The 24,321-nt window shown below is 36.3% G+C and overlaps 1 protein-coding gene across 15 annotated transcripts in view; it reads left to right on the top strand.

Annotated features, from left to right (window-relative positions):
- Positions 1–23,764, top strand: part of SOX6 (SRY-box transcription factor 6) — a 375,864-nt gene extending 352,100 nt beyond the window's left edge. For 12 of the 15 annotated variants that reach the window (XM_069857675.1, XM_069857674.1, XM_069857668.1 and 9 more), the window contains 3 exons: positions 5,280–5,513; positions 7,990–8,206; positions 16,832–23,764. In XM_069857675.1, coding sequence (XP_069713776.1) covers positions 5,280–5,513; positions 7,990–8,206; positions 16,832–17,135 — 755 coding nt within the window. In that variant the 3' untranslated portion in view covers positions 17,136–23,764. The remainder of the gene's footprint in view (positions 1–5,279; positions 5,514–7,989; positions 8,207–16,831) is intronic. The other 3 variants (XM_069857671.1, XM_069857679.1, XM_069857680.1) reach the window with 1 other exon arrangement.
- The last annotated feature ends 557 nt before the right edge of the window (positions 23,765–24,321 follow it).

Below are 24,321 nucleotides of genomic sequence, written 5' to 3'. Positions count from 1 at the left end.
AAACTAACACTGCTACAAGTCACTTAGATTACAATGAATTAGCAATTTTTATAACCTTCTCCAAAATTGAACATTGACCTTAATAACTCAAAGTAATCATTAAATGATTGCTCTCATATTCTAAACTTTCCAAAGCTTTGTTTGTCATTCTGTTCTTTCCAGATTTGCATTTTTCCAGATATTTCATAAAGGTTGCGTTTGTCTGTCCACAGGTTAACAGCAGGAAGCAAGGCTGCCAAGCCAGTTTTTCATGCTCCTTTTTTTTTCATGGCATGTCCATGTTTATGAGTACTACTACCTCTAGTAGTAAAAGAGTGACTCCTGTTTTCATGTTCATTATGTTCTGTCTCTGCAATGCAAGCTGGCCCCCACAGACAGGGCCAGGTATTTTGAAAGTCACCATCAGTCATTTTGAAAGCAGACAAAAATGTCATCTCAGCTTAATGAATAACTGATGATACGAGCTTTAGAACTAGCCAGTCACTTTCAAAGTAGGAACCTAGAAAGACTGTCTTTATTTCTGTATATCCTGTCTTGGTGTATGTCTGGGGGAGATGGTAGGTGTCTGCCAGAGTAGCCAAAGATTCAGTATGTAGTGGGAGTCAAAGGAAGTGTATCACTTCAAATATGAAGGAATAGCCACAGTGTGAAGAGTAATTAAGGAATAACAGAGTGACTATAATTTTTTTTTTGTCATTTCTTTTCTGTTTCTTTTCTCATCTTTATATCAACCATTTTTTTTTCCTTTCTATCATGTTTCTTACCATTTGCATTCTAGTAACGTGTAAAGGTCTAGTCTGAAGTTTTATTGTCATAAAAGCAGAGGAGGGTGCTGGCCTCTTCTCCCAAGTGACAGGGGACAGGACAAGAGGGAATGGCCTCAAGCTCCACCAGGGGAGGTTTAGGCTAAACGTTAGGAAAAAATTCTTTACAGAAAGGGTCATTGGGCACTGGAACAGGCTGCCCAGGGAGGTGGTTGAGTCACCTTCCCTGGAGGTGTTTAAGGCACGGGTGGACGAGGTGCTGAGGGATATGGTTTAGTGTTTGGTAGGAACGGTTGGACTCGGTGATCCGGTGGGTCTCTTCCAACCTGGTTATTCTGTGATTCTGTGATTCTGTGATTCTGTCATAGATCATATATAACATGGAAGGTATATCCGTATCTTCTTAAAGAAAACTTTATTAACCCTAATGTGATTTCAGGGAACATGCAAAGAGATAGTGCCTATCCTAAAATTCTTGCTGTTATAAAAGGTGAAAATCTCATATAAAGGCAAGAATAAATAAATAAACAATGTAAAAGTTGTTACTTTATGTTTCTTATTATTTGATTAGTGTGAAAATGTTTTTCTTTCCTGTTGATGATAAGATTCTTTTCTCTTTCTAAAGAACAGGGGTTCTTCTTCCCTTTCCCCTGCACTGTCATTCGAGAGCAATCAGTCTCTTTTGGAACAAAAATATTGTTTGAAATTACTTTAATGAAGCTGTAACATATTTAGATTCATTCATGGGGTTTTTTTTGACTCAGTATTGTCCCTAGAGTCTAGTCTGGCATCCAGCTTCCACAAAGGAGTTGCCTACAAAAAATCCACAAAAAGTGATCATTTTCCTCTAAACTGCTTTTAGTTTTAAATCACCAAAGTCATGACAAGTTGAGCAAATGCAAAGCATTTAAGAAATGATGCACTACACACCCTCAGAAGCTAAAAAAGTCATTTTGAGGACAGCCCCCGTCTTTAAGCCAAAGTGTAGACTTCTTTGCCAACTAAGCCATTAGGGCAGCCAACTGTTCTTCTTTTGCAATAATTTTGAATTGTGACCAAGCTCTTAATTCTGAAAATCAAAACTTCCCCCGATCGCAGTATGAACAGTATCTAGCAGATAAAGCATTAGTTGCCATAGAGAGACAATTATCAATTTCCTCCTCTCTTCTCACCTTTCATTAGTAGTAAATTTCTGTTTTATCTCTTATTTTGAGTTTATTATTGGATTTTTCTGAAAATATTTTTCAAAAGAAGTAAAACACTTACTTTTTTGCAGCTGGATAGATATTTTCTTTCAAAATTTCAGATGTCTCTTTCAGTCCCCCCGCCATGAGTACCAAAATTATCACAATAAGAAAAAAATCTATACTTTGTTAAACCAGTTGGAGTTGTTTATATAGGGCACAATATTGTCTAAATACCAGATTGATAGGATGAAGTACCTAAGAACAACGAGTTCAAAGCTTGTTATGTGTTGCAACTTGTAAGAGCTCAGTGAGCATATGTGCTTTTTATATCATTAGCGCCTCATTTCTAAGCTAAAAAGGAACTGAGACTTTCTGCCTCCCCATGTAGAATCATATACTAACAGAACTATTTTCTTGTAGTGTTTTGTATGCTGAATATAATTCTGTAGTTCCAAGACAGTTAGAAGAACATACAGATTGTATTACTTTAGTTATATGCAGAAATTAATTTTGCAGATGCTTTTGTGATGGGCTGTGGGTCAACTTGCAAATATTCCCTCAGAGATCAAGCACAAAGAACATAAAATCTTTGGCTGTTTTTTCAAATCCTTCAAGTATGAACTTGCTTAAGGCAGATATAGCCAGAGCTTCTTGGCTTTCTTTGGGATGGTTGTAATTTATTACTTTAAGTAAGAATTGTTTTATAACATAACCTTTCCCTGAAAATAGATAATTTATGGTGGGTTTTTTCATCTTTTTTTTTCTTTCTATCTAAATTATATCCAGGTTAAAAAACTGGCCTATAATCTTGATACTAGTAAAGTTACTCTTTGCCTGCATTAGGATTGAAAGGTCAGGCCAAAATTGTGTGAGAAAGGGCTAGAGTGACTCCTTATCTGTAGTGAATAAGTACCTTTGGGAAAGTAAAAGATGGAAAATCATCATATGGATTAAAAAATGTCTTCTTTCTTTGCTGTGAGTAGAGTAGCTGAATAACAATAACATTTGCATCAACAGTAATTTATTTTTTTTAATTTGTCACCAACTTTCTAATTGCTTACATACTACTTACAAATTTTATAGTAGCATTTTGGAAGATGGAACAACCATTACATGATATATTTGATTTTTCACAAATGATGTAGCCATTTGTCTCAATATGTGATTGAGTGATGACTTACTATGTTTGTAACTTATTACGGTTTCACGATAAATATATACTCACCTAAAAGATGGTATCTTTGACATGTATGTTCCAGGCCTTCCAGCAACAATGGACAGAGCCTCAGTAACCATACACACCTCTACACTGATCCTATATGCAGGTTGCTTAGCAAAACTACTGTTCCTTTTTGCAATGAAAAAGTGACTGCAGCTATAGCCTCCTGTAAATGCTGAACACCTGTAGCATGGTGCTTAACTTAAAATAGTATTAAAGTAGTTTTGCATCTCACATTTGCCACAAACCTGTCTTCTTTTATGTGCATGCATGTTAGTATACAAATTGCCAAATTGGTGTCAGTTGGAAAGTAATGACATTGGAGGCATCATAAATTACTGTGGTGATCCTCAGGAGAAGACACTGCCATATACGAATGAGTGTTTTGCTCTCAGGGTAATGTATGTCTTCATCTGGCCCAGTAGTCAGCATATTGCCCTGTGTTGATGGATGTAGTCAGCTTGAAACTGCACTACATTTCACTGCACAATAAACATGGCTGTCAACACCATATAAAGCAAAATCAATTTATCCTGTATGGTCAATGCGTTTTAAATGAAATTAATGTACTGTACACTTGGTGGCAAAAAGGTAGTGTATCAGTTATGCATCCTTCATTTTAGGACTTTTTTTCATGTAAATATATTTTGTATATAGAATTTTTAAAATGTTATACCTAATATATAGTGTTTTCACACTATATGGGAAAATTAAGGTTCTGAACAATTAAAAACTTGTGTGTCAATCACTGAAATCAGAAAATCTGCAGTGTTTTACCTGGTGTAAAGAACTAATCTTATATTTTTGGCAAATAAATCCATGTTGGGAGCTATAATAGTTTAACAGAAAATGAGGCCTATTGCTGATTTTTTTGTCGCATACCTAGGAACAGTTTGATGAGGTCTAAGACTAATTATGTCACACTTCCACTGTGAAGACTTTTTGCCTTTCTTCCATAGCTAAGGTATAACCCTAAAAATACCTGTTATCATCACAATTGCAAAAGGTTTTCAGGTAAAAACATGCCTTCTCGGGGCTTGGTTATCTCTTTCTCCTGTATTAATTACACCTCATAATCAGCTCCGTGAACTCTAAACCCCCATGAAGCTTTGCTGTTTGTGGTCAAGAAGGAAGGCTGGTAGCATTAAAAAAAAACAACAGTTAAGGTTAGCATGTACAACTTGAATTAATGGTGGGTAATGACAAGATGCTGGGGTACATTAAAGCACAGCAGGCATGGAGAAGTTGGAGTGCTTGTCTCCCATTCTGGAAGCTCCAGGAGGCTGTGTGTCTGTGTTGAAGGAAGGCAATTTTATTACATATGTGTGATCTAATGCTCCAAGACACACCTAAAATTCAACTATAGCAGATGAAACTTTAAAATCTTCAGCTCCAAATATAATTGGATCTATGCAACTAGCAGCATGTACCTGGTGTAATATATAATTTGTTTTATGAAGTGTTTGGCATGTGCTTCGTTGCTTAAGCAGCAAAGTCATTGTAACTTACATGTGTGAACAGACCTAGGCTAGACACAAGGAAGAATTTCTTCACCATGAGAGTGGTGAGGCACTGGCACAGGTTGCCCAGGGAAGCTGTGGATGCCCCATCCCTGGAGGTGTTCAAGGCCAGGTTGGATGGGGCCCTGGGCAGCCTGGTCTGGTGGGAGGTGTCCCTGCTCATGGCAGGGGGGTTGGAACTAGATGATCTTTAAGGTCCCTTCCAGCCCAAACTATTCTGTGGTTCTATGATTCTATAATCTACATCAGTCTGGATTCTCAAGTGTAAATTTTATGTGACTTTTATTGAGCATTCAGAACATGTATGCTGTTAAAGTCCCAAATGAAAACTTTCAAATATTCATACCTTTACTGATATACCAGTGTGATTGGTTTCCTTACTCAGATGTTGATGCCTTCAGCTGGCTGAGCCTGAGCAATTACACTAGAATCACTGGATATCCTCTCTCTCTCTCTCTCTCTCTCATAGATCTGGCAGCAAAAAGAGAGAGAAAATGAGGCTAAAATAAACACAGCACTGAAAGCACTTGCATAATCCACATAATAATGTTTTGCATCCATCTTGTTTCTTCCTGCCCTGACATTACAGGAAGTAAAGCAATGAATGGCTCTGCAGCTAAACTACAGCAGTATTATTGTTGGCCAACAGGAGGTGCCACTGTGGCTGAAGCTCGAGTCTACAGGGATTCGCGTGGCAGAGCCAGTAGCGAACCACACATCAAACGACCAATGAATGCTTTCATGGTTTGGGCAAAGGATGAACGTCGAAAAATTCTCCAAGCCTTCCCTGACATGCATAACTCCAACATTAGCAAAATCCTAGGTAAGTGCAAGACAATGAACAAATCATGTCTGTGACTCAACGAAAACGGAGGGAAGCTTCACAGGCTCTGCTCTAATAGTGGCAATTGGCAAAAGTTAGTTATTTTTGGAGCTGTGGAAAGATGAGGTTATTTATATTGGTGACACAGGCTAGTTACTTCCTTCATGGATATGCAACTTCTCTAATTTTAGGTCTTTTTTTTTTTTTTTGGAAGATGTTCACTGAAGTGGGAATTACTGAAATTTATTCAAATGAAGATCCACGAGTTGTTTTCATTTTCATTCCCTTTTCCTTTTCTCCCCCTTCCCTAATGCTTTTTATTTTCAACAGCGGAGTTGCAACATGCTTTGCAGCATTCAAAAGGAGTGTTTTGTGAAGTCTGTTGCAGGAGTGTATCTAGGTCTAATTGCAATATCCCATTGGAAATCACCTGAACTACAAATCACTTGAATGCAAAATGTTACTTGATGAAGTAATTGCTGGGAAAAAATTAATAAAGTACAAAATCAAAATCAAGGGTTTATGTCAGACAGTACAGTGTCAAAGAAAGAAGCTGGGCATGGTTCAAAAGACATGTACATGAACACTTTCTCACATGCAAAATGATGTTTGATTCACAATGTTACAATGTACAAAAAGGTGAGGAGGCACTAGCATCATACAATTGATATATTGATGATTAAAAGACAGCATAGTTAATATTTAATTTGGTATAGATTAGGACAGTCAGAAAATATATTATGGAATACATTTTGCCATTGTGCAAATAAATTGGCTCATTTTTGAGAAACTTTTATTTGCTTTTTGAGACCCTTCCAGAGAATTAGAAACATATGTGAGAATAAGTGGTGAAATGTTAAAACCTATATTTTCTTTCTGAGTCTTTGAAGTGAAAGACAGATTCCAACTGTAATTAATAAGAAATAAAAATCAAGTCTCCTTTGTATTCATTTTATTGTAAACTTTGAGCTCAAATCCATTCTTACCAAAGTTTGTTGCGTGTTAGTTCAATCAGTGGCAAGAATACATAGAAATACTTGTTACTTTGTCTTAAAACTTCCAAAATCTTACTTGGTAGTTCTCATATTTTTGTCTACCATATAAGTAAGTTATATGAATAGCCTTTCAGTTTTGTATAAAACCTGCACTGTTTCAGTGTTGGCAGCTGTAGGGAATCTATATTATTTGTGTGCATTCTGTGAAAAAAATATTAGGAGCATAGTAACTGTATTCATTAAAATGTAAACTTACAGCATAAATATTTCAGGGGTGCCAGCAATTGAGTGTTAACTATGGAATTAACCTGTCAGTATCTGCTTTGCCACAAATGAGTCTATATCCATATTATATCTGTGCAACTTTTCCCAGACAATGAGAAAAGAGACTGAAGTATTAGAACTGACACAGAGTATTGCTGACTGTGGATAATATTTATACAAATTTTCCATTTGTTGATGTATGAAAGATTTTGGTAAAAGAATAGCTTCCACACAGGTTTACCACAGCTGTGATCTTTTTATTCGTCTAAAAGACTCCAAAAAACTATTTTCTGCATTTTCTATTCCTTGGGAAAAAAAAAAATCCCTTCTCTGTTCAAGTGTTTAGATAGCTTCTTATAAACAATGTAAGGGATTTGAATACCTTTTCCCCTTCCTGTGTACACTGTGTTAATTTTTAAACTTTTTTATTGCTGCAGCTTTCAATGAGAGTTTAGGGTGCATGAAGTGGTGTATACAATGACAATGTGCTTTCTGTTTGTTGGTTGGTTTTTTTTAAACAAGTTTTTTAAATGTAACCATTTCAATGCAGTTCTGCACATTTATTACATCTAGCTGGAAGATAATATGCATAATAGGATTTAAAATACAGTAAGGTTCCAATATTATGCCAGGCTTAGATATGAAAAGTAGTAAATTTAAGAAACCCAGACAGCAAGTATTTTTTCACAATTTTGTTGTATCTATAAGGTTTTGATAATCTTTTTCTGCTACAGAACAATGTATTAATATCTATTAGTAGGACCATATAGACCAAATACTGATGAAACTATCAAAGAAGCATGCATCCTTAGGCAATATATTAAGTTTTTAACAGTAAAAGTATGGTTGTAGACCCTCCTCAACCACAATACTCTGTGTGATATTACAAAGTTATAGAATTATTCACAGATTAATGCTCATATTGTAAAAAAAAATCTGTTTTGCAGCATGAAGCTGAGATTTTTGAGAACTATTGATTTTAAGTGCACTTATTCAATAGAGATTTACATATGTTTGGTCTGCAGCAATGTCTGAAAGTCAAGATTCTTTTAAGGTGTTTCAGGTTGTGCATCCCAACAAATAATATAAAATTCAAATAATTTCACTTAATTACTTATTTCATATTTTATTATTATAGCAAGAAGGCTTGTTGAAGTGTTTATGTGTAACGCTAAACCTGTTTTACTTGAGTACTCACTGACTTTTTGTGTTAACAGGATCTCGCTGGAAGTCCATGTCAAATCAAGAGAAACAACCTTATTATGAAGAGCAGGCACGGCTAAGTAAAATCCATCTAGAAAAGTATCCTAATTACAAATACAAACCTCGACCAAAACGTACCTGCATTGTTGATGGGAAGAAATTGCGTATTGGTGAATACAAACAGCTGATGAGGTCTCGAAGACAGGAGATGAGGCAGTTTTTTACTGTAGGGTGAGTACTATTGTTGCAATTGTTTTCAAAGACAGAGCATGCTGTTTGAAAACAAATAGACTTATCTGTTTAAGCTACTGACTAATATCATTTAGAAGGTAAGGATTTGAACCTATAAAGTCATAATAAAATGTAAGATATATCATGGAATGTGGAGCTATCAGCTTTCCACTGGATGCTGATTATGAGACTGACTGTGGAATTCTTTAAGTTAAAAGAAGTTGTTTCCCATTAGCTTGAAAGATTTGAATTATGTCTTTTGTGAGTTATTAGTAAGCTCATCTATTCTAGGTTAGTAATGATGCCAGGATAATTTCCTAAATTAAGACAAGAACAAAGAGAAAAACAAATGATTATTCCAGTGTAGAGTTAAAGGAGTCAGGAGAGGGGGAAAAAAGGTAATAGTTGTATTAGTAACAGAGATGAATGAGTTATAGCATGAGGCTATTAGTAATTTTGTTATATGTAGAAATGTGGAAAAAATATTTTTAAAAAATGAATGTTTTGGGAACAATCTTTCAAGTAGTGCATAAGTAGGCTGGGTAGATTTACAGCTCGGAATATATGGCTCAAAAAGATCCTGGCACAGTTTTGAAAATATTGTGTGTATTTTAACAGTACTATGAAAGATAATAGAAGTCCAGTGAAACAACTGCATCATAGCTCTCCTAATTTTTTTTTTTTTTTATGAATTAATCTGTAATGCTCAGTGCTCTAACACAATGTTTCTGGTGGTTTACAAAGAGTCTAAAAGCTATCTCCAGTGCCAGCCTTTCCAAATTCGCAATGTTCTGCTTATTTCTCTAATCACAATAGCCTCCTTTTGTTGGGTACTTCACTACCAGATAATTGACCTTGACGTCGATTATGGGCCCTCATTTTTGGCTTGGGATGCAGAACTCCTGTTGCAGTCAATTATTTTGTGGTACAGCCTGCAACAATGTGGGCTTTTTCTTCAATCAGTAAATAGAAGTGGTTTTGATATCTTGAAATAACCTTCCAGTCTGTAGTTTTGACATTGTCTTTTATTCTTCACTCTAAGGGAAATTGTTTGCTAATAGGCTTCCATCAAAATTGTACTTAGAACTCTAAACAGAAATATGGATTTATACAGCAGATCACAAATTATATTCAGATTGAGGGAATGAAACTCTAGCTTATGTCTCCCACAGCCAATTGACAGACCAAATCACATCTAGAAAAGAAATGCAAAAGAAATGCCAAAATGGCAGTCCGAACAATTTGAGAATTGTTTGCTAATTCAAAACAGTATTAAGCAGTAGCATTTTACACATTGGAAGAAGTGGCTAAATATGGAGGTGAATATGGAGGATGGATTTAAGAAACTTCTAAAGGAACCTTCTTTAAGACTGATAGTGTGATTAAAAAAAACCAACCTATATATAATGAAAAATATTCAAAATTAAGCCTAAATATAATATCTTTCTCATCTATCAAACAGTATCATCACAAAGACCATGAGAATATCATTGTTTTCTTGAAAGGATTGGTTCTAATTCATGCTTATGCTGGGTCCGCTTCACACTGCCCTATCCATGTTGAGTAAGTTTTAAAGTAAACGTAAATTACCTTTGTACACTTAGATAATAATGCAGTGGACTTTACCAGAAACAATGACTGTTAGTTATGCAAGTGATAAAAAAGCGGTGAAGAAGTCTACTGCAGTTATTCATTAAAGTGAAATGAGATGCCTGTTGCAGTTCAATATGAATCTAGATTTTGGTACTGAGGAAACACAGACTGTGATTAAAGAAATTGTTATGCTTTTCTGTGACTTCCCCTATTGCCTCAAATTCATTTTTTCCCCAGAACGAAATTCTTGAAAGAGACCAAGCAAAAAAGGATGAAAAAGCCAGACCAGGACAGCTTTTTTGAACTGAAACATGGTGTCATTTATTTCAGCAGAATAGTTTACTGAGTGATAAAACCCAACATTTCATCCTAATCAGATTATAATCAAATGAAACGTAGTAACTGAGCCATCAACCTCTTAAACTTATTCTTCCTTCTGTTTAATGTAAATATCACGTAGAGCATCAGCTGAAACAGTTTTCCTAACTGGACTAATACACCCATTATCTTTCCACTGTTTCAGTGGAACAAACAGCGTAAACTGTCCTTCAGAACTGCAGACACGGGAGTTGAGATGCAGTTTTCTTTTCTGGATGAAATAAGAAACAAATGTATTTTTTAGAATTGAATACTCTGTATTTACAGTAAATATTTCCATGAATGATAAAAGAACAGAAGTGCAAAATAGACTCCAATGAAATATGCCAAGTGCTTCATATTGAAGTCCTGCTGTTTTCTCATTTTTTCTTAAAAGAACATGCCGATTAAGTTAAGAATGGATATGCCAAAATGGCAAAAAATTATCATCAGAGAATACAAAAGATGAGTAGGATATGTGTGAAGAGAAAGATAGACCTTCAAAACAGGTCGCTAGAGGAAAGTGTAATTAACAAGAAAAATTGTATTCTTTCTTATTTATATTTGGTATTCTTTTATACCAAATGTACATTTGTAGCTAAAACAATCCAGTAAGGGCTAGCTCCTATCAGATTCCCTTGTGTAAGCCATTGGCTAGCAAAGAATAATCCTGCCATGTGTACAATGAAAGCACTCCGTCACTCCCCCCTCTCACCCCAAGAAAGAGTTTTAATCTCACGTATCTTTTAAGATGCAAAAAACCTCATACTGCTTGCTTCAGTGAGCTGCATTCTTTGATAAACATTGTTAAGATGCACAAAAGTTGTTTAGAGAATCTTGATATACAAACTACCCAGGTTTTAATAGAAAATAGAGAAATAAGCTAATGAATGACCAGGTTCTGTTCTGATTTTTGAAGAAAACCATCTGAAGAACTGAATGAGACTGAACTTTACTTGGAATAAATGGGGCAGGGAATCAATGTTTTGAGATAAAAGTTGTGTATGTGATAGACCAGCACAAAAAATCTAGGAATGGGCAAGTATTTTAAAGAACAGGATGAAACTGAAAATTTGCATTGGCTTTCTATTGAATACCTACATGAATGAATTTTATTCCAAATGAGGCAGATAATATACAGAAATCTTCAAGTTCAATGAAGAGTTTATTAAAAATTTGCACGTTTTAAGCTAGTGGAAGCTGAATCTGAAGCCAGCAATGTTTTTAAAATAATTGAGTTATTTTTAATAATAAAGTTATTAATGGGAAGTTGTGAATGATAACTTCAGTGTAAGTTAATCCCTGAACAGACTTCAAGTGATTTGCAATTCATCTTCAATAGTACCTTTTTATAATGCATAAATAAATGTGAACTAACAAATGGATCATATGTAAGCCATAAATTCAGACATGAATTAAGTTAAGAGTTTGTCTCTTGTTGCCTTGTCTTACAAAAATAGTTCAGTTCTCAGTCATTTTTACAGTCTAATACACTCTAAATACAAGTATACGATATATACATTTCTCTGCAAAATGATGTAAGCAGTAACTTTTTTTGTGTTTCACCAGTGTAAGATGTTTAGAATAAAGCCTTTATAGTGTTTATAACTACTGTACACACATACTTTGAATGTTACTAGACTACGGTTTTGAATAAGGCTGTAATATTATACTCCTGTAGCCTGAACTTAAAGTAGGTACACAATGGGTGCTTTTGTGAGATTTACTGTTATTTCATTCCTTATGGGAATGTAAGTTTCAGGGGTGTGTAGCATATAAGCATATTCCTTAATGCAATTGATTTTGCTTCAGTCATTTAAAGAGCTGTCAGAAAGTACTTGGGAAGGGATCAGAAAACAATGGTAATTTGCCAATTTAAATGTTTAGCTAGTTTTGCAAAAGCCAAAGCGGAATTTTCTCCAGGAAAATCCTAAGAATATTAATGCCACGAACTTGAGAGCCAGGTCAGTTGGTATAAGAATTTTGATGTTACCTTCTTTTTTATATTTACCTAACTATTTTGGGATGAATCTTTGGCCTCAGGCTGGGTAGACATGTGAACAATGCTGGCAGAGCAGGCAGGCAAGCGACCTGTAATAATTGGCTACCTAAGGATCTCTTTGATAAAGAGTGATGGCAGACACAAGAGTGGTTTGAAGCCAGCCTATGTGGCTATGCGTCACTGTTTCTCACAGTGCTGAACAGACAGGAAGATTAATGTTGGATTTTGGAAACCTTAACCAGGCAGAAGACATCCTTGATTTAACCATGTAAAACCAAGATGAATTGTAACCTGTAGCTTGCAGTAAAGTATGTTTTATCTCCTTGCTCCAAGGTCCTATGATGGCCAAAACTCTAGTGAGATACAAGGATGAAACGTGTGGAATTTAACATTATAAGAAAAGTCATTAACATGAATGCCTTTAAGAAATACAAGTAAACCAAAAAATAATGGCCAGAGTCATAGGTTAGAAGCTCCAACTCTTCCTTCCAAGGAAATATGGTAAATGGAGTTAACACCAGCTGGAAGCTGGTCACGAGTGGTGTCCCCCAGGGCTCAGTGCTGGGTCCGGTCCTATTAAATAACTTTATCAATGACCTAGACCAAGGCATCGAGTGCACCCTTAGCAAGTTTGCAGATGACACTAAGTTGGGTGGAAGTGTCAATCTACTGGAGGGTCGGGAGGCTCTGCAAAGGGATCTGAACAGGCTGGACCACTGGGCTGAGACCTATGGCATGAGGTTTAACTAGGCCAAATGCCAGGTCCTGCGCTTGGGGCACAACAACTCTGTGCAGTGCTACAGTCTAGGGGAAGAGTGGCTAGAAAGCTGCCTGGAGGTGCCTGGGGGTGTTGGTTGACAGCCGACTGAACAGGAGCCAGCAGTGTGCCCAGGTGGCCAAGAAGGCCAATGGCATCTTGGTTTGTATCAGAAACAGTGTGACCAGCAGGTCCAGGGAGGTTATTCTCTCTCTGTACTCGGCACTGGTGAGACCGCACCTCGAATACCGTGCTCACTTTTGGGCCCCTCACCACAAGAAGGATGTTGAGGCTCTGGAGCATGTCCAGAGAAGAGCAATGAAGCTGGGGAAGGGACTGGAGAACAAGTCTTATGAGGAGTGGCTGAGGGAACTGGAGTTGTTTAGTCTTGAGAAGAAGAGAGTGAGAGGTGGCCTTATTGCTCTCTACAACTACCTGAAAGGAGGTTGCAGAGAGGAGGTAGCTGACCTCTTCTCCCTGGTGACAGGGGACAGGACAAGGGGGAATGGCCTCAAGCTGCACCAGGGGAGGTTCAGACTAGATATTAGAGAGAAATTTTTCACAGAAAGGGTCATTAGGCACTGGAACAGGCTGCCCAGGGAGGTGGTTGAGTCACCGTCCCTGGAGGTCTGTGAAAGGTGGGTAGACAAGGTGCTCAGGGACATGGCTTAGTGGTTGATAGGAATGGTTGGAGTCTATGATCCAAGAGGTCTTTTCCAACCTGGTGATTCTATGATTCTATGAAAGAGGTTAGAATTAATATAAATGCTTTGATTTTCCCTCCCCATCCTGTTAAATTAAACTGCTTAGCAAATGATAGCACTTATCTCCAGTATTCTATACCATCCATATAGTTTATGATATCTTAAAATAAAGCTTTCTGGGATGTAATTCAGCATCTTGACCAGACTTTACAGTGACAACTTGATCATAATAACAGGGCTCAAGTGTAGGTGTCCAGTTATTGGGCACGTGTGGGGGTCCATGCAAGCAAAATTTTGCTAGCAAATAGGTAGCAATTTGAGAAACTTCCAGTTTAGGTAGTACAGTTACCATCTGTTTACAGTTCCACAGTAAGACGTAGGTAATTGAAATCTCACAATTACTACCCAGTCAGTAGCAGGCATGCATACCACATCTGATTTTTGTTTAGCGTGTAAAAAATAACTGTATTCATGAATGAAAAATTCAGTAAGTCTTTTACTTTCCTGTTACACCGATGAAGTTTTTTTACCAGATAGATTAATTCTATAGTTTGCCATGCATTTGGTTCATTCTCAGGTAAGAGGTATCTCTAAATTCTGCTTCATCATGCTCAGATGACTGGCTTCCTTTATACTTTGAAATAGGTGGTACTTGGGTAAATGTACTCTGTCTCATTGAAATATAGAAATGCAGAAGAATTTTGCAGACTTGATAAACATTTGAAAGACTGTCTCAAGTCTCTTAACTTTGTCTGACTTTTAGGGCCTAACACTGACAACCATCATTTTTTCAAAACATCTCACAGCCCTGTCCTAAACACATTTTATTCCTTCATGCTGCTTGTAAAAGGACAATATGCTTCTAAACAATATTCTTTTTTTTTTTTTCAGGTGAATATTAGGGTTCTGATCCTTACTGTCATCTATAAAACAAGATTAGCTTGCACTCATTCTTTGAGTATGTTCTACAACTCTCATTAGAAGAGCTGTAAAAACATTTTTTTAGCTTTAATACTGTGGTGTTCTTTGATGAACAATTCAGTTGCTTTTTTTTTGGTGAATTTATTTATTCTAAGAAATTCTGGAAAAAGATTAGTACCACCAGTAGTTAGATGGGCAGATTAGAGAGAATTAAGTGTGTATGGCATGGTGACAACTATCTGGAATTTTGCTGTGACCACGTGTGGGTTTCTTTTTCCTTTGCTTTGTGGAAACAGTCATTAGTGTGAACATTTTCTGTGTCTAAAAGTTGTGGAGGAGATACATGTGGGTTTTTAACAGTAGTAGTTCCTACTTCTGGCAACATGCAATCCTAAAACAGAAATGTTCCCATGTGAGAAAGGTGTTCAATTTTATGGATAAAGTATTGAAAGATGTTTGCAGAAAATCACTTGCAAGCAAATACTCTGGCTGAAAATTGTTTTCACAGGACATTTGTCAGACCATTTAAGAAGTGAAAATTTAGTTAAAAATCCCTAGCTATTTGTAAATCATCTGCAAATCATCATTTTAGAACAGGAGTATAATGACTGTGGCAAATGAATTACTGTGATGTTTTTGCTTACTGGTAGCCAGGTGTACCATGCTTATACAACAGATGTTTGAATTTCTCAAGCTGTGCAAAGGCTTTAAGAGTCAAGCTAGCATTGCCAGCACTGACAATACTCCACGCTATTCTATTATTATCTTACACAGAGTGTTCATGATTTGTCTGTCTGTATTGCTTCCCAGACTTGAAGGACTTCAGTTTCCCAGTAACTCTGTAGTGTGACGTTAATCAAAATCAGAGTTTGATCAGTGATGAAGGCTCAACATTTAGCTTCTAAATAAGCTTTACATTATTTTGTGTAATAGTTTAGCCAATGATTAAGGATTTGTGAGAGACTGGTTTACGGAATGCACTTCTGAATTTTAGTACAGAATGATACAGTGGTCAAGAAGTTATAGATTCATTAGACTATTCAAACACAACTGACACTGTTTGTCCTGCTAAAATTATATAATGCTTCTCTAATACTTGGTGAATATATTGAAATATATGATTCCTTAAATAGGTATGTAGAAAATCAGGCAGGAAAGGGAAGAGGCTGGTGTGGCTGAGTTGAGACCTGCTGGCTAAACTAAAGAAGAAGATGGAACTGCACAGGCAGTGCAAGCAGGGACAGGTAACCTGGGACGTGTATAGGGACGCTGCCTGGTTGTGTAGGGTTGAGGTCAGGAAGGCCAAGGCACGGCTGAACTTGTCAAGGAAAGTAAAGACTAACAAGAAGGGCTTCTACAGGTATGTCGAGGAAGGTTAAAGAGAATGTGCCCCCACTGATGGTTTGGAATGGTGACTGGCAGTGATATAAGCCTATTTGAGTTGGAGTGTGGTATTGTTGCAGTATGCTTAATATCACACACACACGAAAAAGAAAACATCATATAGTGCAAAATTAGAAATTAGAAGGTGAGATATGACAAAAGCAGAGGTAGTGCAACCTTAACTGCTTCTTCTCATGTATTTTCAATGTGAAAATAAATCAGATCTGACATTGGGTCCTCCAGAGGAAGTCTTAATTTCTTTAGACTGTCCATCGTCATAGAAAAAAGAAAGTTTGTTCTATTTTTTGAAGTACTTTGCTTTGAAAACTCAGTGATACACATCCAGTCGTGAAGAAAAAATGTCATCCTGATCATGGATTTTAATAAAAATCAAAAGCCAGCAATAAAATATCAAAAGTATTTCTGAGTGATGTAGAAGAAGTCAACCTAGCACTTAAATAGTAAATTACGTACTTACAATTAGGCAATATTACTTAGTTATCTGCCATTTTAGGTATTTACAGGTGATCTTGAAGTCCTTTCATTAACAGAAATTCTTGTCAGGAATTTGGAGGATTTAAATTTCGGATACATGAAGTCTACAGTAGCAGGCATCACACAGATGAAGCCTTTTAATTATCTCTGTCCCAGTGCTAGATTGCAATGCAATTTAAATAAACACATAAAATACATAAAAGTATTAACGTCTGGTAATTAGTGAACAATTTAGTCTCCAGTTGTTATTGGGGGGAATTAAGATGAACCAATACTGTGCGAGACCAGAAACCCCAGAGGAATGCATGCAGCCTTCCTAGGAAACTATCTAGTTTTCTTTCATTTGTACTTGGAGAAGGTGTTCCCTTCTCTGAACAAAGGAAATCATGTTCCTCTCTTGTTTTTTCTTCCAGACAACAGCCTCAAATTCCAATCACCACGGGAACAGGGGTTGTCTATCCTGGTGCTATTACCATGGCGACTACCACACCATCTCCTCAGATGACATCAGATTGCTCGAGCACTTCTGCCAGCCCTGAGCCCAGCATCCCTGTCATTCAGAGCACTTATGGTATGAAGACGGACAGCGGAAGCCTTGCTGGAAATGAAATGATAAATGGAGAGGATGAAATAGAAATGTACGAGGACTATGAGGACGATCCCAAATCAGACTATAGCAGTGAAAATGAAGCCCATGAGGCAGTCAGTGCCAACTGAGGAGTGTTCACAGAATTAAAGTACTCAGACTCATTTGGGGTTTTGGGGGGTTTTTTTGAACAAAAGTTCTTACAGAGCCTGCATGCATGTGTGGCTCCTACAGTTACATCAGCAGAATGGTCTTAAATGTTTCTTAACGTGTGAGACAGATTGTTTCCCTAATTTTTCAAGAACTTGGGTTTTTTGTTTTTGTTTTCTTTTGTTTTTTTAACTTAGATGAAGACATATATTAAATATCAGACATCAGGACTTGAAACTTATATGAATCAATAGCTGTCTTACAAGTCTTACCTTTTGTCTTTTTCCTTTTGGATGCTGATAAAGGTTTAAGTTACTGTTTTAGATGGGGGTTATACATTCTCACTCAGGTATGCTGTGCCAGCCTACAGGTTGTGAATGTGTTTTTATTCTGGATTATTTTAGAAAACAAAAACTGCAGATTTCATATTGTGAAATAGAACAAGTCCACAAGTGTGCACTTCTGTGCATCATAGATCATCTTTAAAAATTAGTCTCTGAATTCCGTTTTTTTTTCCATAGCTGAACTTCTAATGTGCCAAACTTTACATAACTTTTGAATCTTAACATTTTAAAAAAAAAGTCTTAAAGGAGACACTGTAAAGTCTTAGACAATCCTTTGGCATCTTAAAAAAAATATATAAACCCTAATTTTTTCCAGAATATGGTAAAGTACTCAGGAATCTGGAGACAGGATATCTTAAGTAGTGAATATGGTTGCCATAGTGCATGTGCCCAATTGCTTTTGCCTCTTGATGTGCCGTTAGTGTGGAATTTTAAGTAAGCACAAAAGAGCGGTCACCAGCTTTGGACTGGCCTGTCTTAGCAGTGTGAGGTCACCTCTGATTACATTCTCTACCCTTTTGCTTTTAACCCTTGCATTCAGTCTTAATACATTTTCTCTTAAATAATTTATTCATTCCAGAATGTCAAGGGTCCAAGTACTTAATATTTATTTTTAAAAGTACTGTTGGTGGCATTACACTTACAATTCCTTATTGATATTTTGAAAAGCCCCTTCTTTCTTCTCCCGTAAATTACACAGATGTGTGAAAACAAAAGTGCACCTGCTACTAAAATGGACATAACATTTATGAATGAGAAATTCAGTTGTTCCTCTAAAACTGTATGTTCAAGGAGCACTTGGAAACACTCTGCTATATGTAATGCGAAATAAAGTGAGTACTTTTATATGTACATACAGTACAAATATTCCTAAAAATTGTGTTTGTAGTTATAAACCTTAATAATTAGACAGAGAGCAAAGGCAGATGTAAAATCCAGTCTGCATGTAGAGACCACCATGATGAATTTCTAGGGCTTGTTGAATCCCACAGTGAATCATGGCTCCATGCATCATGTTCCTCTTACCACCTGAAGGAACTATTTGCTACCTTAAGTTTTAATGCAGTGATTTATATGTGAGACTTGAAGTGGGAGAGGGGAGGCCATACAAATACCTGACTTGCAAAGCTTGGAAAATGGGGCATCAAAAGTATATATTGAGTATTAGTCATATGGGAATGTGAGCCAGCTCTTGCTGAATTCTTATCAAGTGCTTTGAGATCTTTGGATATAAAGTGCTATAAAAAATAAATTATTTTTTTGTATTATTGCTAGAAACAATGCAATTGCTAGAGAAAATTCTGGGACATATGAAAGAGAGAGCAATTCAAAGATTGTGAATTTATTAAATTTCAGAGACAGAAGAAATTGTGTTTATTTTTTTTCCCTCACATTCCACTCCTGATCACAAATACATCACTGTATATATATGCAGATCCAATGGGCCTGATAAAAACATGTGCTGAAGCTCCTCAATGCCCTCACCTTTTATTTTGAATTGGATATGTTCAGCACATTGTTGATAAATTCAGACCAAGGCTCAGAGTTATGAGTGGACCTAGAACAGCTCCTCTTGAAGTCTGTAGGAATCTTTCCACAGAGCTAAATGGGCTCTGGTTAGGGCCCAGACAATAAAAGAAGTATCGTGTTAATGCTGGCTATCCTCATGCTATCATCCTATCTTGCAGAAATTCATGTAAGGTGTAATGAAAAGATGCCATATTTGGAGCAGTCGTTTTCCTCATAGCCCCACAAAGACCTGTTTGAGCAGAGATAGCCATTGAGGCCACTGTAGGAATCACATTTAAATGTGCAAGAAGAACCCCCAAGACAAAGAAGATTGTTCAATTTACAGGACAATTTATAAAGATAATGGCATAGAAACACAATGGTCAAATTTCTCTGACCATTTTGTAATTTGGAACAAAATGCTATATTTTTAATATTTATTTAAATATGTTCTAAGTCCATGTCTAATAAGCAATAAACTGGTCTAGCCAAGACTTTAAAGGCATATGCTGTGTCGTTAGCTGGTGAGCGCCCTCTTTAAGCTGGCTAAGGTACTGATAGGAAGTGTTTTTTGTTTTTTTTTTCTTATAGTTGCTTGGGAATTTGAACTGGTTTTAATACATTCAGCTCAGATTGGGGGGAGGATACCATTATTTCTTAAAAAAAAATTACTATTTATTAATGTCTTACATAATTCTCCAGTTAGAAGTATCTCTCCCTCCCCCCATGTCACTTCCTTTCTCTCTTGCTATTTTTTTCTGGTTTTGTTGCATAGTAGAATGCTGTATTGCTAGCATTGTATTTTATGTAATTATTTTTTTGCACGAAGGCAAACATTTAGATTAGTTGGTTAATTTTTTTTAAGTTTTATGACCATGCCAAAATAATATTCTGCAGGCTTGTGGAGAACAAAGGACTGTTCTTTAGGACTGAAACTTGATTTTGCTTGTAGTACAAAAAAACACACACTCACAGATGTTGTTTCGTAAGTGTTATAAGCACTGGATATAAATGGTATTTTTTATCACTTCTGACTAATGTGAAACTGTTGTACGAAAACTACATGAACAAAAGTCATCTGTTTCGACTCGTGTGGGCCTGCCTCACAGTTGCCGGATTTGAGTCATTTTTATGTCTTGTTATTTCATTTATTTATGCAAAATACCTGTATGTATGAACACTTTGTTTTAGCTCCAGCCCTGCCTCAGTGCTGATGCTCTGTATGTTAAAGCCACGTTCTTGAAAATGACTGGCTGTTCAGGACTCGTCAGCTGGTAAAAATTGCATTTATTGGCTGGGGAAGTGGGAGGAACATATTTGAACCTGAATTATGCATATGAGCATTTTGTTCTATTTATTAGCCAACATTGGCTCTAAAATGTTAGTGGAAATCAAGGAAGGACAATCATAAAGATAAAACTCATCATTTTTACTTTATTAATTGGAGCTCAAAACAAAGTTTTTAATGAATTTACCATCTCATTTTAGATTTTTTTTAAATTGTGTAAATATAACATAGGAAATAGAATTTTATTTTTTGTTTATGGATACTTAGTGAAGTATAAGTTATGTATTTACTTTTGTTCTATATCAGTGTATGTTGGTCCATATTAAATGCTGACAAGTCACTGTACCTCATGTAGATGCTGAATTTACACCCGCAGTGTGAGCGCAGTATTGTGGACCTGTAGCTGGGACAGCAAGATGCCTCACTTGTGCTCTCACTGATTTTTTAATAGCATATTCCACAAACACAGAATGCTTTCTTCTTTTTTAGAAAGTTGATACATGAAACATACCAAATTTCTGATACATTTGATAGAAAACACAGTCTTCTGAATCCAAGTAAAACTGATGAAATATTGTACTTCTTAACAAGAATGGCATTTGGAAGTCAAGATTATCATGACTAAGAGGGCCCTTGCAAGGCAGTCAAGACTTAATAATGCCAAACCTTTATTTTCTACACTCATTAAATCACATTATTGTCATATTAGGCTATAATACCAGGGGAAATTGTTCACACAATAAACAAAGAGGACTTGTGGAATTGCATTTTTAAGCATAGAGTTTGAGCCCCTCTTAATAATTCTAACTGAAAAAAAAAACCCAACTCCATTCAGGTGATGCACAAATATAGTAATATTTTCTCTGTGAACAGACAGTTTATGTAATTAACAGATACAATATATATTCTTTTTCAAAAATTATTAAATACCTATTTTCAAGTGGAGAACACTCCTGAAACAGTCTGATACCAGCTAGGATAGTTAATTTCTTATTTTTTAAAAATAGAGAAGTCTTAACAAAAACAGAACTGCTTTCCATGGCCCAGGTTTCCATGGAGAAATGACTCTGATGAAGTGGCCCAGTTCTGGTCTGCCTGTATTTTTGGACATCACCATTTAGCTTGTAAAAATGCCTGCTGAGAATACGTGGGATCACAATGTGCTCCTAGATTGGTGTACTCAGGGGCAGCATGAGGCAGGGGGAGGGTATAAGATGGGATTGCTCTTTGATGGGAATGCAAAACAAGCAGCAGTGTTGGTTACGATAAATATGATGCCCTGTGCAAAGTGTGCAGCAGTCAGCTGTGGGCAGTTCCCGCTTTAAATACAAACACAACCACCTCCCGATACAATCTAAAACATAGTCCTCTCTCTGGGTTGGCTTTCTGCTTTTGTTTTGTTGGTCATATTGAAGGCGTGGCATTTCAAAATAATTTCTGAGCAAAACATACTGCAAGATTAATACCCCCATCCTCCCCCAGCAAAACACTTTTCTTCCTGCTTAATATTAAGCACACTGGTACTTCCCTGGCAGTCATAAGGACCAGTAAAGTGTTGGTGTTAGGCAGGGCAAACTTTGCTGAGCCAGGGCCACAGTGTGAACAACTGCTCTGGAGATGCAGCCAGCAGAATGTATGATAGAGTTCTTCATGTTTTTATGAGAAGTTAATGAATGGGCTTGGACCCTTGATGTTTTTGCATGCTTTTCTAAGATTCAAGTTCGCACTTAAGCATGTTCTTTTAAAAAAATAATACTATGTGACCACATTTGATCTTCTAAAAAACACACTTTTTTCTTTAAAGAAATTTCCCCCCGAATTTTTTTAATATAACCCATTAATACGTGTGATTTTTCTCAGATGAAACTACATTTTTTATATTCTCTAATGTCCTGCTATAGAAGGAAAAAAATATATATGCAAATATATTTCATTTTAATCCGTTGCCCTTTTTTAACTACCAGATTTGTTGGAAATGGTGACAAAGAAGTATTTTGAGATTTCACATGCTGGGAAAAAATGGGGTGGGGTGAACTGGGCTGAAGGAAAACTTATCAAATTGGTATTTATGGCAATATGAAAGCTATAAAGTAACTTAGTGACATGGCTTGCTTTGTAATTTCCGCTTTCTGAAAACCACAAGTGAGGTCCTTGGTGCTCTTGGAGTATGGGGAATGTGCAAATATTTAACTGTTTGTATGCTGCACATTGCAGACCTGCTAGTGTGCATTCTCCGTTTGTCTTCCTTTGTCATTTGTGTTTTGCTTTCTAGAAAGCAATGTTTTTTTTCTTGTACCCTTCTTCAGCTTGTAGCAAACTAGAATGCTTAGCATTTATGTTCATTCATTATTGTATTTCCCATGTAAAAATTTTTTTATTACATTAAGACAAGCTTATAAGCTGTTACTACATAACTTATCTTACTGTAACTCTTATTTCCTGACATTGTAATTTGTTTGTGATGTATATTGTGAGATTGTACTCTATGTTAATTTAATCAGCACAATTCACTGACATGCTGGACTGACATGCTAGCTGCTGTTTCAAAGTGTAAAGTTTGTGTAGAGCTGTTGGGACAACTAAGATTCTTGTCAAGGTACTATGCTTTGATTCCTATAGCAACACTGTGGGTGCAGCTCTTAACGTCAAGGGCTGCTTGTTGGACACCCACTGGCTAACTTAATGGGCAGGTTTTCTTTGTAGAAATTCTATATACAATGCAGGTACCTACCTGGGCCCATGGCCGGTAATTATTTGGGCGTTTAGAGGAAAAACTAGTGTCTATTGCTGCTTTGAATATGTTTTAAAGTCTGAAAATGTAAATAGTTTATCAAAAAAATCTTGTACAGTCCAGTGTAAAGTTTTTAAATGAACTTAAAGGTTGCCATCACATCTCAAACTCTCCTCTTGATACAGTAAAAACAAAGAAAGAAAAAAACTTTGCTAAGGATAGTGATTAAAAAAAAAATCTGTTCTCAATTTAAAAAAGAGAATAGTTATTCTTAGCTCTGCTTCATTGCATAAACAGACTTCTTGGATTTTGTTGTGCAGTATTGACGTGAGGTAAATTAAATATTAAATAATCTTTCAGTAGTATTTTTAAGAGTCTTCTCCTCCTCTGCCTCAGTTCTTAATGGAAAAGACAAAATTGAAAGACACTGTCCATATACAGTATGTTCTGGTGTATGTTGGCACCTTACCTACATGTTTCGGGTGGGGGGGATTTTTTTTTAATTTTTTTTTTTTTTTTTTTGCACAAGGTGCTTTCCTGATGTGTTAAACATGTCATCCTTGGGTGATACAGTATATGCCATGATAGGGGTTTAGACCCCTCAGGGGAGTGTCTATAAGACTGCCTATTTATGCTCATTTACCTCAAGACTGTCCTCTCTACCCTTAATCTATTCACCATCACTCCATCTTTTGTACTGCTGTTGACACTTACAAATTAAAGATAAATTTTGTTTTATGAGATGTGTGTGTGACTTCTTCTATGCAACCCTTAGTACTCCTCTTAAGTTTTTATTAAAGATTGACCATGATAAGTTGTCGGATAGGAAAATGCAACTAGGACTGTTCGGCTGACCTCAAAATTTAGTGACTGATTCTTCCAGCTCTTAGGTTTTCCCCATGCGTTTCTATTCTTTATCAGCCTCTGAAATTCATTAACACCATATGCTGTAAGACATGCAAAATAACAAAACTAATTATATAATATGCACTGGGTACCATCAGTTTTGTAAGTAGAAAGTGCTGTTGGATGCAACATAATCTTTTTAAGATTTTTATTGAGTAGAAATGAGACAAAGTGGTTCTTGTGTTTCTTCTTTCTTTGTCTTCCACTTTTCTGCTGCGTATAACATTAAACTAACCAAAGCTGACAACAAAAAATCCTATAGTTGCCATATTGCCATGTCTGTAAGCTGCTACCATTTATGTATTATGATTGGCTTTTGACTTAGTAATTAGTCATGGTTCTCTTAGGGAAAGAATAAATACATTGAAGTGGACTGTACTATAATGTAA

Source organism: Phaenicophaeus curvirostris, chromosome 5 (assembly GCF_032191515.1).
Source record: "Phaenicophaeus curvirostris isolate KB17595 chromosome 5, BPBGC_Pcur_1.0, whole genome shotgun sequence".
NCBI lineage: Eukaryota > Metazoa > Chordata > Aves > Cuculiformes > Cuculidae > Phaenicophaeus > Phaenicophaeus curvirostris.
This window is presented reverse-complemented; position numbering and strand designations above follow the sequence as displayed.